Consider the following 15,182-nt stretch of genomic DNA (forward strand, 5'->3'; position numbering starts at 1 on the left):
TTTTAAACTTGTCTTTGTTCTTGTTTGCTGGTTCACAAGGGGATTTCTTACATTGTTGTCACGGTAAATTCTTAACCGTAACAGTTTTCCTTTTTCTTCTCATTTACCAAATGACAGCATTTAATGCCTGCATCTATTAGTCGTTTGGTGATACCATTTTGCTTGGAATATTGTGATGACATCGCTGTTTTAAGTTTTATTAAGTTATTTATATACAATTTTAAAACCACAAGCAGATACTACATGAAAATACAACATACCATTACTACATGTCACCCTGTGACTGACCTGTAATCAATAATGAATTTCCCAAGGTCCTTAGTGGGACAAAACAAAAAAAATTTTAAAAAATAAAAAATTATAAAATAAAAAAATGGCCATGAGGAGGAGGGAAATGATGATAAAAACTGAACATTCAGTTTCAAGTTAAAAATTTGGTGAAAATTTATTTTATCACAACTCTTCTTCATAACTTCATATTTAAAGAAAATATGAGTCACACTATCTTTTACTTCTTTATTCTTCTTCATTGTATATTGATTAATAAAATATGTAATCTTTTAAGCATTCGTTATCAAACATGACAGTTTTCTTAGAGGGTAGCTCAAACGTAACTCCCAGTTAGAGAGGATTGAAGGTGGAATGGAGTCAGAATATTTTCAAATAAGCAAGAATTAGTATCAACACAATCACAGTATCTCGGAAGAAACTCTAAATAGAAAGGATAAAAAGACAATGACAACAATGTACTTATCCTGCTTGCTGCTAACTTCTTTCATTGGACATTTTACATTTTTAGAAATTTTGGGGGGGGATCTTGATGGAATTAATGAGAACTCAACCCACCAATTTTAAAGACTCAACCAGTCTGTGAACAGTTGAGATAATGGTGATCCTAATCGTATTATGAGGGAGGTGTTGAGATAATGGGTTATCACCATGGTATAATGAGAGCATCTCCACATATAAAGAACTCAACCCATGTGTGATCCTTAAGCAGAAATTATTCATCAATCTGCAAATATAACATTTGCTGATGTTCTGCATATTGTATAACACTGGTACCAGTAAAACATTCTTTTTTCCTAAAAAGTACAATAACCATGACAACTACACATCCCCAGTGTTTGATTACCAGGTATCAGGGAACTTAGAGGAACTTCCAGGTCTCAAACTCATCTTGCATTTGTGTTACACGAGAGAGCTTTGGACAACGGCAGCATGCCAGCCATCACTACCATTGACAGGGAATGACAGACGCAAGTTCTGAGAGCAAGCACCTGCTAGCTGAGTGAGAAACAATCAGCATCAAGCAGTATTTCTGGAGTTGGTGAAAAGTCTTTAAGTACAGTTCAGGTTGTTCATGTATAAATGTAAGAAGGAACTGGGTTAAAACAGGGCACTATACCATGATAAGGGTGAATTTCTGCCATGGCTCAGAAGTTACAAGTCATGTTATTATGTTGTCATTGCTATGATTGTAACAGAAAGGTTCTACAAAACATTCTTTTCCTCATGGGGGAGAGTCTTACAAGAGTGCATTTTCCATGATTTGAGTTGCTATTAATTATTATTGCTGTAGTTGTAATTGGGTCACAATATCAAATGTTTTAGTGTTAGTTATTGTGGGTCACATTTCGGACAGAGAATTATTTAAGTGGCACACCTCTCAGGCAGTACTCTGGAGTTATCTGCCCTTGGCTTTCTATTTGTTTACTTCCGGGAGACTATTCAAGTGCTTACCACGTTAGTGGCGATGGTCATATGTGCTCAAACTTTGGGGAAATGACTGAATGTATATATAAATGCTAGTTGCCGTGTTGGAGACGGACACACATTACTGGAGTACACATCACCAATATCCATCAACGCCTGACCTACTGCTGCCTGACCACTCACTGTTACATTGTGCATAACTGTTTCTCTCTTTCGCACGGAGTCTTTGGTGAATTTGCTATATATTTTGTGACCCATTGCCATAGATTTTATCTCATTTTCATTGTATTTGAAATCGGTATTGTTAAATTGATTTGTGACTTTGCATAACTTGCTCTCTTTGCTTATTAATAATATAATACAATATTTGAATGTTTTTTGACTTGTCTTTGTTCTGTTTGCTGGTTCACTGGGGATTTCTTACACCTTTTGTTATGGCAAAATTCTTAACCATAATAAAATGTACATCAATAATACATATATTATATTGCCTACATTTGAAGGATGAATAAGTAGAAAATTCTTTTCTCCTAGCGCACACTAGAGTGAGAGTTACCTACCCTGTGAGTTGGCACTGTTAATGGTTCATGGGGTTCAGTCAATGTGATTGGTCATTCTCACTAAAAGTACATCACTGACACTTTAATATGAACACCAATGAGAAACTTGATACCATTCTAAAGCAACAAGAAGAACTGCTATCTTCTATTGACATTAAGATAGGAGCCCTATCACATGAATTTGTACAGACGATGCAGCATGTCTAAATGTTGATCATGTATGTGTTTTGTTGTTATTGAGCATGTCACAAAAGTTTGAAGTGCTGTCTGTGATTTGAACTCACATCTTGCTTAATTTATGTAATTTTGACTGTTGAGAGTAACTTGAGGATATACACTCAGATTGCCTCCTCTTTGTTATGCTTCTCATATGCTTTTTCATATGCTGTAGAAGCTGTGAGAAATTTCTGTATGATTATTTTGTGGCAAAGTTTTCACCAATATTCTCTTGAACTGTATTATGGATATATTGGTATTGGCTTTTGACACGACTTTGAGGACTGTTAGATTTATGTTCACTCTTTGCTAACATTGTCCTCTCCCCTCGTTTCAACTGCTGTTGACAATCTTCGATCTGTTCATTGACAAGAATCAAGACTGTTTGAACCATAGACACTATATACATTTATCCAATATTGAAGATTCTTTTCAAAAGTCATCCTTTGGGCAGTTCTTCAGCTAGGCAGCGCCATTGCGCTATTCACGCAAAAAAATATAAATTGGTGCTTGTTCTTAAATCTATTGCGTATGTGTTGGCACAAAATATTTTAGAACAGATTTGACTGAAAACCATAACTAAATTACTAATTTCTGCGTATCAAAAAGAATGACGAAGTCCAATGTCTCTCGATGTCTACCTTGCACCTCACATTTCATGCTGTCGTTCCACAGAACGGATGAGCATGGTGTTCATTTGAGTTTTTGTGCCAATTGTAACTCACCAGTATCGTATTGAGTTATTTATTGTACCCTTGCACATTGCTTATACAATTTATTATTGAATATTTTAGATTTGTGTTTTATTTTGATGGTTTAAATGGGACCTTTCTCACTGCAATTTCTAAACCATAACAAGTGTAACAGTGCTATGTAGGACAATGGATATTTTCTGTATATTGTACACCACAGGTTACACATTAGTTTTGTCCTCTATCTGATCAGTCAAACAAGATCAATAAGCATGATAAGCATATACAAGAGAAGCGTTTGATTACCAGATATCAGGGAACTCAGAGGCTTGCTACTTGCTCTCCTCTCTGAACTGGGTGGTGTTAATGGGGCATAAAGGGAGAGACTGGAGACTACAGGTGAGAAACTTGGAAAGACGCCACACTTCCTCGAAAAAAGAGCCGTATGCCAGTTATCACTACCAGAGCCAGGGAGTTTGGTAACAGATCCACAAGGTAAGATCAAGCAAACAAGGTGAGAAACATCAGAATCTGAAGCATCTGAAGGAATCAGTGAAAAGTCTCAAAGATTGGTTTTGTCTGTTCATATATAAATGGAAGTGTGACTTTCTTCCATGGCAAGGAGTTCAATGCAAGTTTGCTCTCAGTCTCTGAGCAGGCAAAGAACAAACCTAAGAAGTCAGGAAAAAGGCATCAACCCCGGATAGAAATCCCTTGTGTTCAAAAGCAGCATACCTATTAGCAATTGACATTTCTCACCTCACATCATCTTTCTCTATATCTACAGAAATATGACATGATCCTATCTGACCAATGACAGCATCAGTTTCCCTGAACAGGTCACATGACCCATTCTGTCCAATCAGTGCCAGTCCAGGTGGACTGATGTCATTCCCACCATGTTGGCAGTACTTCACCATGGATTTCTACTGACCCATCATGGCATCTGACTGGGTGACATGCTCCCAACAGGTAGACTAATGCTCTCCTTGATCAAAGAACCACAACATCAGATGATGATGATAATACGATGAGACAACAGTATTACTGTTATACCGGTTTAATGTAGTTCTTGCTTTCAAGGCCATTTATCACAATATTCCATTCCTATGGATTTGAGAATAACTGATTCTCTCTTGCACTAAGACTTTGGTGAGTTTCGCATGAAACCACTGTCAGACGGATCACCATGTTTCCATTCTGCATAACTGATTCTCTCTCGCACTAAGACTTTGGTGAGTTTCGCATGAAACCGCTGTCAGACGGATCACTGTGTTTCCATTCTGCATAACTGATTCTCTCTCGCACTAAGACTTTGGTGAGTTTCGCATGAAACCGCTGTCAGACCAATCACTGTGTTTCCATTCTGCATAACTGATTCTCTCTCGCACTAAGACTTTGGTGAGTTTCGCATGAAACCGCTGTCAGACCAATCACTGTGTTTCCATTCTGCATAACTGATTTTCTCTCGCACTAAGACTTTGGTGAGTTTCGCATGAAACCGCTGTCAGACAGATCACTGTGTTTCCATTCTGCATAACTGATTCTCTCTCGCACTAAGACTTTGGTGAGTTTCGCATGAAACCGCTGTCAGACAGATCACTGTGTTTCCATTCTGCATAACTGATTCTCTCTCGCACTAAGACTTTGGTGAGTTTCGCATGAAACCGCTGTCAGACCGATCGCTGTGTTTACATTCTGCATAACTGATTCTCTCTCGCACTAAGACTTTGGTGAGTTTCGCATGAAACCACTGTCAGACCGATCGCTGTGTTTACATTCTGCATAACTGATTCTCTCTCGCACTAAGACTTTGGTGAGTTTCGCATGAAACCGCTGTCAGACCGATCGCTGTGTTTACATTCTGCATAACTGATTCTCTCTCGCACTAAGAATTTGGTGAGTTTGCTATATCATATTGCCCTCGTTGCATAATAATACAGAATTTGAATGTTTCAGACTTGTCTTTGTTCTGTTTTGCTGGTTGACAGGGGGGTTCTCACATCGTTTGTCACGGCAAATTCTTAACCGTAACACATAGGACAATCCCCTCCTGATTCAATAGTGTATACTGATGCTAGCAGAAAGGAGTACATGATGGTGCTATGAGAGGTGGTTACTCGGTAAAGAAAGACACTGAGTGACTGATTAACTACTTAGAGCTTTTGTGCGGCTTAAAGATAAACAGATCAGGGTGATGCATGCCAAAAATGTGTCTCCTTTAATACGTCTTTCAGTTTAAGCATGGGCCACTAACTTCCTTCTGACAGCTCACCATAAACATTAACAAATGATAAAAGTTTCTTGTGAAGTAGCTTATCTTCATGCTTTGGATATGATATAAACCACTGTAAAGCCTTTCGAATGAAAATATGGTTGCTGGTTAATTTATAAGTATCAGTCTCAACATACTCTAGCCAATGAGGTCACACGTCATACAACTTTGTCGCATGTTCTTTAAAAGTGGTGTTGGAATCTCAGTAAGAGAGATCTGTTGTCACTCCACTGAAAAAACAGGGTGATATTTTCAACTGGAATGACATGCAAAATACTCCTGAGTTACAGAGAGAAAGCTAGGAGAGTGTCCCACGTAGCCATTCTGAGTCTTTGATCAGCATATCCTGTGACACCAGCAGAACAGGAAAAGTGTTTACAAATGGAAGTTAGACCTACCTGTAATGCTCTCCGAACAACTTCTGACACATATTTGAAGAGAGTGTGTAGTGTGTCAAGTAGCATCTGTAACGTAGCATTGGCCATCTTGATGTCACGCCCGCCATCAGAACCCTCCACGCACACAGTCCACACATCGAAGAAGAGTGTTGACAGGTAGTCCACCAAACCTGGCAACAACTTCATCTCTTAAACATCCATTCAAAATGCAACAAATTTGCTTCTCCATATATAGTGAGTTGTTTTTAGTCTACTAAAAACCATTAAAGGGAATTTTTACAAGACCTGTGGTATAAAGGATAGCCTTAACCACAGGCATCCTCTCATAATCATATTACAGTTATCTGGGTAAATCATGTTCATATTGATATTGAAGATGAAAGTGCATATGAATGGCCCTGTGGAGTTAGTTCATAAAATAGGTACTTTAGTGTATAATTTTAATGTAACCTCTGAATTGGTTTTCAGTATCCCTTGCTTGCTTGTCATGAGGCGGCAAACAGAATTAAGTGGTCAGACTTGGTTGGCACATGTCATTGTATTGATGCTCATTCTGTTGAGCAGTGAATTGTCTTGTCCTGACTATTCCTTACAGACAGTCATCATATAGCTGGAAAATACACACTGTGTCTGGTCACCTACCCTGGTCGTACAATTCCTTGACATCTGTGTCCTTGTGTGACAGGAGACAGTTCAAGATACCCACAATGCTCTGCATCAAACTGCTCAGAGGGTTGTTCTGGTGATCCTACAAGACAAAATGCTGACTCAGCATTCAGCTGACAAGGGAGATGTCTTTAAAAACAATAAGGTTACTTTCCACAAAAGCCTCATGTCTTAAAGTTTTTCAAAGACCCTTTTGTGTTATTATTGGAAGAGTTATACAAGTACAGGGCCTCATTTAACAAAGCAATATTAGCGCAAAGACCATAACTACTATCAAACAGCCATCATCGTGACAGCTTTATGGAAAAAGACAGAGACTCAATCATGGCAGAGGACACCAGGAATGGTCTTCACACAATGTACCCACGTGGGGATTTAAACCCACGTCTTCAAAGAAAGACATAAATCATATAAAATTAAACTGTATTCATGAGTGTTTCATGAAATGTTGAACAACCAAATACTTCACAGGTTTGACGTGTATGGATTTACAACTTGTTTTCTATATGCTGGTTCAAGGAGCATGCATTTTGCCTAGGGATACAGACACTAAAAGTTACTTGTGTTTACAACACTTCTGTTCACACAACCATGCAGGTTTATTTACAATGTTACAATGACCATTAGGACAACAGACAAGAAAAAATTCTGGTCTGGTACTTAAGCTCTTCTGACATTGAGTTCCCTGACAGTCCAGTACATTTCCTGAAAGCTTGTGTTAGTATACAGACATGGTGAGTCAGAAATCCCCAGGGTGAGTGAGGGTTTATGCCACTTTTAGCAATATTCCAGCAGTACCATAGCAGGCGACACCAGCAATGGACTTGAAATGACGTTTCCAAATGATGAGCCAATGCTATAACCACCTGGCTATCTCGCTACCATCTGAAACTCTTATACAGCAAACTAAGCTGACATTACTCGTGTACAGCCTGTATGTCATCTGGGTGACTGATAAGGGTTTATCGTCCCTATCAGTTGAGAAAAGGCGTTAGGCGGATCTGTTCGAATATGTTGAATAAATTGGTGAAACTAACATTGCCAACATGCCATGCATAGTTCTAGGCGCATCTCAGTTTTCAAACAAAATTATACATTGAAGTTGACAATAAAGGGCAAGATGAATCCATTAGTTCAAATTGTCATCAAGAGCCCATATTCTGGTTCCCAAGAGTTTCCAACAGTTTTTGCAAATCATGTGACACAGGGCACACTATTTTAACAACATGGCTGCCATTCTGCGCAAGATCTGAGAAGTCATGAAAAGAGACATTACAACCCATTTGCACATATGCTGGTAATAAAGGAAGGACAATCATGTACGCTTATTGAGATGCCACGATGATACACATAATGATGCGTTTGACAGTATGATCCTTGTCCTATGGTCACACAAAGAAGCACAATATCCAGTATTCAACCTTTAATCACCATGGGGTAGACTTTGTATGTAAAATGTTATAACAGTTACTGTTTCTAATCAAGCAGACATGTAGTTGATAAACAGTTAATTAAATACTACATCTGACAGTTACAAAAAATCCATAAGGGATGGACAAGGACATCGAGATGACCTTCACCAAGGGGAGACAATCAATATATACTCACAAGACCAGTTTCTAGTTGACAATGTTGCTGATTGGGAACAAGCATGATTAGACTAAAACAACTGCAACTGAATTCTGTAAACTAAAAGCAATTGCCTTTCCACTAGCTCTATTCGCAAAACAAAAGGCTGGAGGATATGAAATGATACAAATTTCTGAATGAAATAAACAGTGATAAATGTTGATGAATTTTAAACACAATCTTGTAAATGTAATTCTCTACAGATAGGGTAAGCATAATATCATTTGTTCTTTCTACTGTTCATCTATATTCTACAATAATGATTCAACTGAATCAGTTAGTGGGGTGGTTATATTAATGGTACTGGAGTTACATCAAAGCTTGTAAGCTTAATGTGAGAGGAAAGCTTTCAGTGATTTATAAATCTGGCGAAGACCACAAGAGCAGAAAACATAATCTGGGCAAAAATGTGGATTCAAACCCGATGATAAGTTTCTCACGTTTTGAGTCACTCACTAGGTCGACTCACCATGAGCACCTGGAACACTACAACCACTAGCCCCTTCTCCTCAAATTGCTTGATGAAGGATGAGTTCTGTTCCAGGAGAGCAAGTAGCAGCTTCAGACCGTAGCTGGGCAAGGGGTCCACATCCAGGAGGATTTGCTCATATCTGCAACAGGATGAGAGATGCTGTTTCACTGTAAACAATATTCCGGGCAGTCAGGGAAGCCTAGTGGTTGAAGCTTTGCTTGTCATGATGAAGATGAGCATTCCCAACATCTGAGTAAGTTTAGTTTTACGCTGCACTCAGCAATATTCCAGCTATATGGCGGCAGTCTGTAAATAATCGGGTCTGGACCAGACAATCCAGTGATCAAGAACATGAGCATCAATCTGCACAATTGGGAACCGATGACATGTGTCAACCAAGTCAGGGAGCTTGACCACCCGATCCTATTTAGTCGCCTCTTACGCAAACATAGTCACCTCTTATGGCAAGCATGGGTTGCTGAAGCCTATTCTACCCCGGGACCTTCACGGGTCTCCCACTTGGGTTCAATGTGTGAAGCGTATATCTTGTTTCATCCACTTTGATACTGCTGGAATCTTGCTAAAACCCATCTCAGACACTTAACAATATTCAAGCTGCATCACATCAGCCTCTTAATGGTGGTCTGTGAAATAACTAGCCATTGAGTAATCACCAAACAATATGTTGGGAAAAGAAAACAAAATTGGAAGAAACAAAGTCAACAGACTCCCCAAAATATATTGATATTTCCAAGACATAAATTTAACAAGGTTTCACACAGATTTCAGCATATGTGACATCAAGTGGCAGAAATCATAAACTTAACAGAACACAGTTGTGTGTGGAAACAAGGAAATGCACTCACAAACTTTGGGTAGTATGTGAAGTGTGTACTTACAGTGGTAGTAGATGCTGTGAAATAATGACATGGAGTTGTTTGGTGTCAACCTTCACCTCCCCATACTGCTCCTGGCTCAGGTATACAGCTGCAATCTCAGACAGCAGACGTAGGGACAAGGCTCGTGTGTCAACTGACAACAGAAACGCAAACTGTATTACACTAGCAACATACACAAACTGGGATTACCCAGACTATTTATTCATGGGGAACTTAAGCTAAATGTGAACTTTGTGCTATCCCAGACTTGATTTCATAAACTCTTACACCAAAGTTGGTTGGTTGACTTGTTGTTAACATTGCCCTCTGCAATATTCCAGCTATATGATGGCATCTGTAAATAATCTTGTCTGAACCAGACAATCCAGTGATTATCATGCTCATGAGCATCAATTTAAACAACTGCAATACAATTAAATGTGTCATCCTAGTCAGTCAGCCGGACCACCTGATCCTGTTAGTCAGTTCTAACCTGGATCTCCACAATCACATGAAAGCACAGCTTTTGGTATCATGCCGTACTTTCACAACTGGGTGAAAATCTTGTTAGGAATGTGTATAACAGAGACAGCCAAGAAAGGTAACAGCCATTGTTGATTTTCTAACAATTTAAATGTTACAAACATGTTCCAATGATTTAAAATTAGCCCCACATTTCATATTGTTGAGATTTATTCTCATTTTCACACCTTGGTCACCTTTCATCATACAGACTCAGCTGCAGAAGCTTCCCTATACTAAACAGACATTAGTGAAACTGAAAGCTACTGGATGTAGGATGTAGGTCTGTAATGATTCTGCTTGATTCATCAAAAAATCAAATCTGACACCTATAGTTTCGATTTGCAATAACCATTATCACTATTTTGATTCAATATTTGAATACCTATTTAATATATGTCCACACAGCTAGAACATGTGACTCCAACTTGAACTGTTTCGAACACTGAAATATGGCGAAATGTGATTGACTGACTCTAGGCTATTATCCTATGAGAATTGTTGGTAGCAGACACAGCCAAGATGATGAGTTACATGAAATCTGATAATTTTACTTCCATGAAGAATTGAATAGAAAATGATTGAATCGATGGTCCAATATCAAAATCGAATTGAATCAATGTTTAGATGAATCGTTGTAGCCCTAATGACAACCCGCCATTATTAGACTGAAGGTATATCTTCACTCTCACCATTCTGAGTTCCGATGAGACCTGCTAATGTCGGGAGAATGGTTCCCATGACAATCTGATGATGTTCTATAAGTAGGGTCGGATGCTGGGATATGCCTTCAAGTATCGACATGACGGTAGTGACGAACTCTCCCACTCCAATAGAAGCTGTTTCACAACAGAAAGAGACAAGTGTGAATACACGCTTATTTCAAACCTTAGACAAACACAATTCCCATGCATTAACATCAACTTAGAGCACTGAAATATCTTAATATGTTGATTACACATCATGATCACAGATCTTTAGATCTAACTACACAGCTGGGGACAGTGACCTGTTCTGGAAGTAGATCAGCTAGATTTGGGAAAATCCTTCACGTGATATGCAGTGCAAGGATAAGATTTGTAACTGTTCATCATGAGCAAGAAGAATATCCCAGTCAGTCCCATCATCAGTGTGAATATATGAGCGAGTTTCATGCTGTAAAGTCTGATGCTGAACCCCACACAAGGTGAACCCAATGAGCCAGGAAATAGTCCTGTCATTAATATAAGATGAATCCTGAATTTGACCTCTGTGTCATTGGGGTCTGGGACAAGCATGGGACACAACTCTGTAGAGCAAACCGTCATGTGAGACACCTCTGTAGAGCAAACTGCCATGGGAGACAACTCTGAAAAGCAAACTGTCATGAAAGACAGCTCTGTAGAGCAAACTGCCATGGGAGACAACTCTGTAGAGCATATTGCCATGGGAGACAACTCTATACGACAAACTGCCATGCTACATTATGGAGGACAGCAAATTGTCACGTCTCACATAACAGGGCCACCCATACCCTTCTTGGTACCAGTCATAAGAAAAATCTGTCACCTCTGGGGTGCAATGACACACAATCAGACAGGTCACAAACAGATCTTCACTTCAGTGGAAAAACTCTCACCATAAAACAAGCAAGAAATTGTGGCTAGCTCTCTACCCTTAAATCCCAATGATTCATTTCTCTATATTAAAAATGTCAGCATAATTATAACCATAAGCTTAGAGGTCTGAACACTGAGTTAAGGGAATCATAAAAAAGCAAGATGTACTACACATACAGAAACCTGATCACTGTTCCATTCATGCTGGGTCAAATAAATATGATAATTATAAGACAAAAAGATGAATGTTCTGTGGCAATGCTAGAACAGACTGAAGCCAATATAAAGATAGAGGAATACTTGGGATTACAAACAAGTAGCGGTTATTAGACATGAACAGATGAAGCTCATGAATATAATTATAACTGTATATTTCTATTTGAACTATTTTTAAGCATCTGCATTTACTCATTCTGAAAGTATTAAATATTTGAAGGGCATTTAGAAGTGGAATGCATAAGAAAAGCAAGACTGATGCATTCCATACTCTTGTTTTTTCTTATGCTGACAGTCTCTACTTTAAATGGTATGAAGCTGATTTTTAACTAGTCTTCTTCAGATTATTGTGAAAAATGAAATTATCAAACCATTTTCCAGTAAACAGTTAACTTTTACACAATTGACAACATTTAATGTTTAAATGTTTTACATACACTTTTACATCTACTGCAACAAACGAAAAGACAGAAAAATAGAAAGACAAGTTTGTTCAAACAGTAGGTGTCACTCAAGCAAAGATAGACTTTGATACAGTAGGAGTTTTATACCTTTCATCTTCTCTGTTGAGAGAAAGGAAGACAACATCATGATATAAAGCATCTGTGAGATAGGCATTATGACATAACACTTCATAACTGCAGAAACTAGAGAAACATTACTTGTAAACTTGCAGGTGGTTCTCATAGCAAATACTTGTACCGTTGCAATACACAGTGCATATGTACAACATTTAAAGCACAGAAATATATACAGAGCTGATCAACTATAACTACCAGGAAAGACTTAGTCATTTACAGGTAAAAAATATAATATCAGCAGGATTTATTCATCCTAACTTTTCTTTCCAAAGGAAATCTAGAATAATTTCACTGAGTGAAAGGTTGAAAGAGTTTCAAATCCTCATCATTTATCTATACCCAGTTATTTACATATCTTGTAATATTAGTTTCACAAAATTGGCTGTCTTCTATAGATAACTAGGAACAATTTTTCACATTGTAAAATCTTCAGCATCTTCAACATGATAGCAGTTTGTGGGAAATGGTGAGTAGACTGGGCATGAAAACTGTGACTCTTAGTGGTGTGCCCTAACATATCAGTAATGATATTTGTTGGTATTGAGAACACTGGGTAAGCTTTCAGCAGGATTTCAGTAACATCCAATCTTCTCGGTCTTTTGTGTTATTAATGCTGAAGTGATGAAGGCTGATCCAAGACAAGCACCACTTGTATGGAATGGATGAGTAGGAACCTTGGCTAAAATCTGCGTATATATCTGTACTAACATCTCAGTACGTTTAGATTCCAAAAATCTTGTTACAGATTTATTACCAACAATTCTTTACACCTTAACTCCACGACCAAAATGTCTATAATAGTCAGTTTTCAAACTACCAGACACCATGTGAACTGAAGGTCCTAAACTGTTCAACCATCAAAGATAGAAGATACACTGAGGAAAACAGTATGACAGTACAACATGAATGCAGAAGGATATTTACCTGCTGCAGACTCGATGTTGGTCTCCTTCATCTCAATACTGAGGACATGCTTCAGCAAGGAGGACAGATCACTCATGAACTTCTCTGTGACTACACGGTTCCTGAATACCTGAATGCCAGACAAACAACAGAGATCTAAAATACAACATACAATTGATTCAAGTAAGATAATAAAGGCAATTCGATAAAATCAGAACAACGTGAGACCTTTATATATTTATGTATATGACCACACAATCCATGTTTGTCATATCTCACAAGTGAGAGACCCTTATTTTAAAGAGACTTATCCATCTTTATGGATCAAGGAGTTCATAGTGATACCACTTGACCAGTGACTGAATTAACCTCACCCAGTTCCCCTTCAACAAGGCACAAGACCTCATCGGACTTCTGACTTGTGACCAGAGGCAAGAAAACTGTTAGCTGGGGAAGTGCCTCCGAATCAACCCTATGATATCCTACCCCTCCCCTGCCCAAATACCGTCCTCAATCCCGGAATCTCACCTGACTAGTGACTAGATGAAGGAACACTGGCAGCAGGGGCAGTGCAGACTTGAGTTCTCGGACCTGAACAGTTGATGGGTGCTTCCTCCCTGAGATGTCTTGTAATGCAGCCAGGATCTTCTCTGTAAATTGTTCAGTTATGTTCTATGAACACTTGGTGAGAAGAATTTTACCTCAACAGAGTGAGTGAGTGAGTTTAGTTTTACGCACTCAGCAATATTCCAGCTATATGGAGGCGGTCTGTAAATAATCGAGTCTGGACCAGACAATCCAGTGATCAACAACATGAGTATCAATCTGCGCAATTGGGAACCGATGACATGAGTCAACCAAGTCAGTGAGCCTGACCACCCGATCCCGTTAGTCGCCTCTTACGACAAGCATAGTCGCCTTTTATGGCAAGCATGGGTTGTTGAATCCCTATTCTACCCCGGAACCTTCACGGGTCATCTCGACAGACAAAGGACCTGCTTAACAAGGTAATCTCAGCACTATGATCATTGTAGATCAATATTGTATCATCCTGAGGATCACATCACTTGGTTCAATAGGACCTTGAAGCAGTTTATGCTAAGTTGCATAATATACTGATAAATGTCAATATTTAACACACTGGTATTAAAAGTGTGATAAGTAGTCATCTTGTACATCATAAATCCTGTCTGTATTTAGTCATGGGTGATCATATTCCTAGTCACTGTGTATGGATATTTCAAGGTAGAGGATTTCTTAAGATTACCAAATATTTTAGGCACAGCATCGACCAGCAAACAGATGAGCAAATCAAGACATTGAGAAAGATATGATGCAGCCTCCTGGTTCTCAGAGTTGTGGTCTCGTGGCGTTTGACGCCTGCTGTCTCTCTCTATATACATCACCAGTCTGAAAGGGATGGGTTGACATTCTTTCATTTGTTAATAACAGATAGTTAATGGCTTGCACTAACAGACTCTTCTTTAACATACAAAGAAAGAATAATTATCTGTTGTGCACCAATGTGGAAATAATATGAACAATATCTCCATTTTCCTGCAGTTAGCCTCTCCCACCTGACAGCCCCAAGGGCCAGTGGCTTAACTACTCCATCCATGACCCACCCAAACACCATGTCTGACTTGCTACTGTCTACTAGTCCCCCAATCCCTGCCACCTACACAAATTGACACTGTTTGTCACAACCCCTCACATTGTCAGAGGAGCATTTCAGATTTCCTCATGTCCCCCTCTAACACTCCTCCCATCTCACATGGCCTGAGAGCTTCTAAAGAGCACCTCTCAGAAGGTCCTGACAAATCCTGCCCCGAAGAACTGCCAACCCACAATGCTCCCTCC

At 38.9% G+C, this 15,182-nt stretch overlaps 1 protein-coding gene across 4 annotated transcripts in view; it reads right to left on the reverse strand.

Moving 5' to 3' along the window:
• The window catches only part of LOC137298049 (serine/threonine-protein kinase ULK4-like), a 63,900-nt gene that overhangs the window by 13,914 nt on the left and 34,804 nt on the right, over nt 1–15,182 (reverse strand). The window contains exons 20-29 of one of the 4 annotated variants that reach the window (XM_067830092.1): nt 14,590–14,732; nt 13,851–13,972; nt 13,344–13,452; nt 12,390–12,401; nt 10,717–10,863; nt 9,524–9,656; nt 8,622–8,763; nt 8,132–8,158; nt 6,500–6,605; nt 5,858–6,027 (exon numbers count right to left, since the gene is read on the reverse strand). In XM_067830092.1, coding sequence (XP_067686193.1) covers nt 5,858–6,027; nt 6,500–6,605; nt 8,132–8,158; nt 8,622–8,763; nt 9,524–9,656; nt 10,717–10,863; nt 12,390–12,401; nt 13,344–13,452; nt 13,851–13,972; nt 14,590–14,732 — 1,111 coding nt within the window. The remainder of the gene's footprint in view (nt 1–5,857; nt 6,028–6,499; nt 6,606–8,131; nt 8,159–8,621; nt 8,764–9,523; nt 9,657–10,716; nt 10,864–12,389; nt 12,402–13,343; nt 13,453–13,850; nt 13,973–14,589; nt 14,733–15,182) is intronic. The other 3 variants (XM_067830093.1, XM_067830094.1, XM_067830095.1) reach the window with 3 other exon arrangements.

Source organism: Haliotis asinina, chromosome 10 (genome assembly GCF_037392515.1).
Source record: "Haliotis asinina isolate JCU_RB_2024 chromosome 10, JCU_Hal_asi_v2, whole genome shotgun sequence".
NCBI lineage: Eukaryota > Metazoa > Mollusca > Gastropoda > Lepetellida > Haliotidae > Haliotis > Haliotis asinina.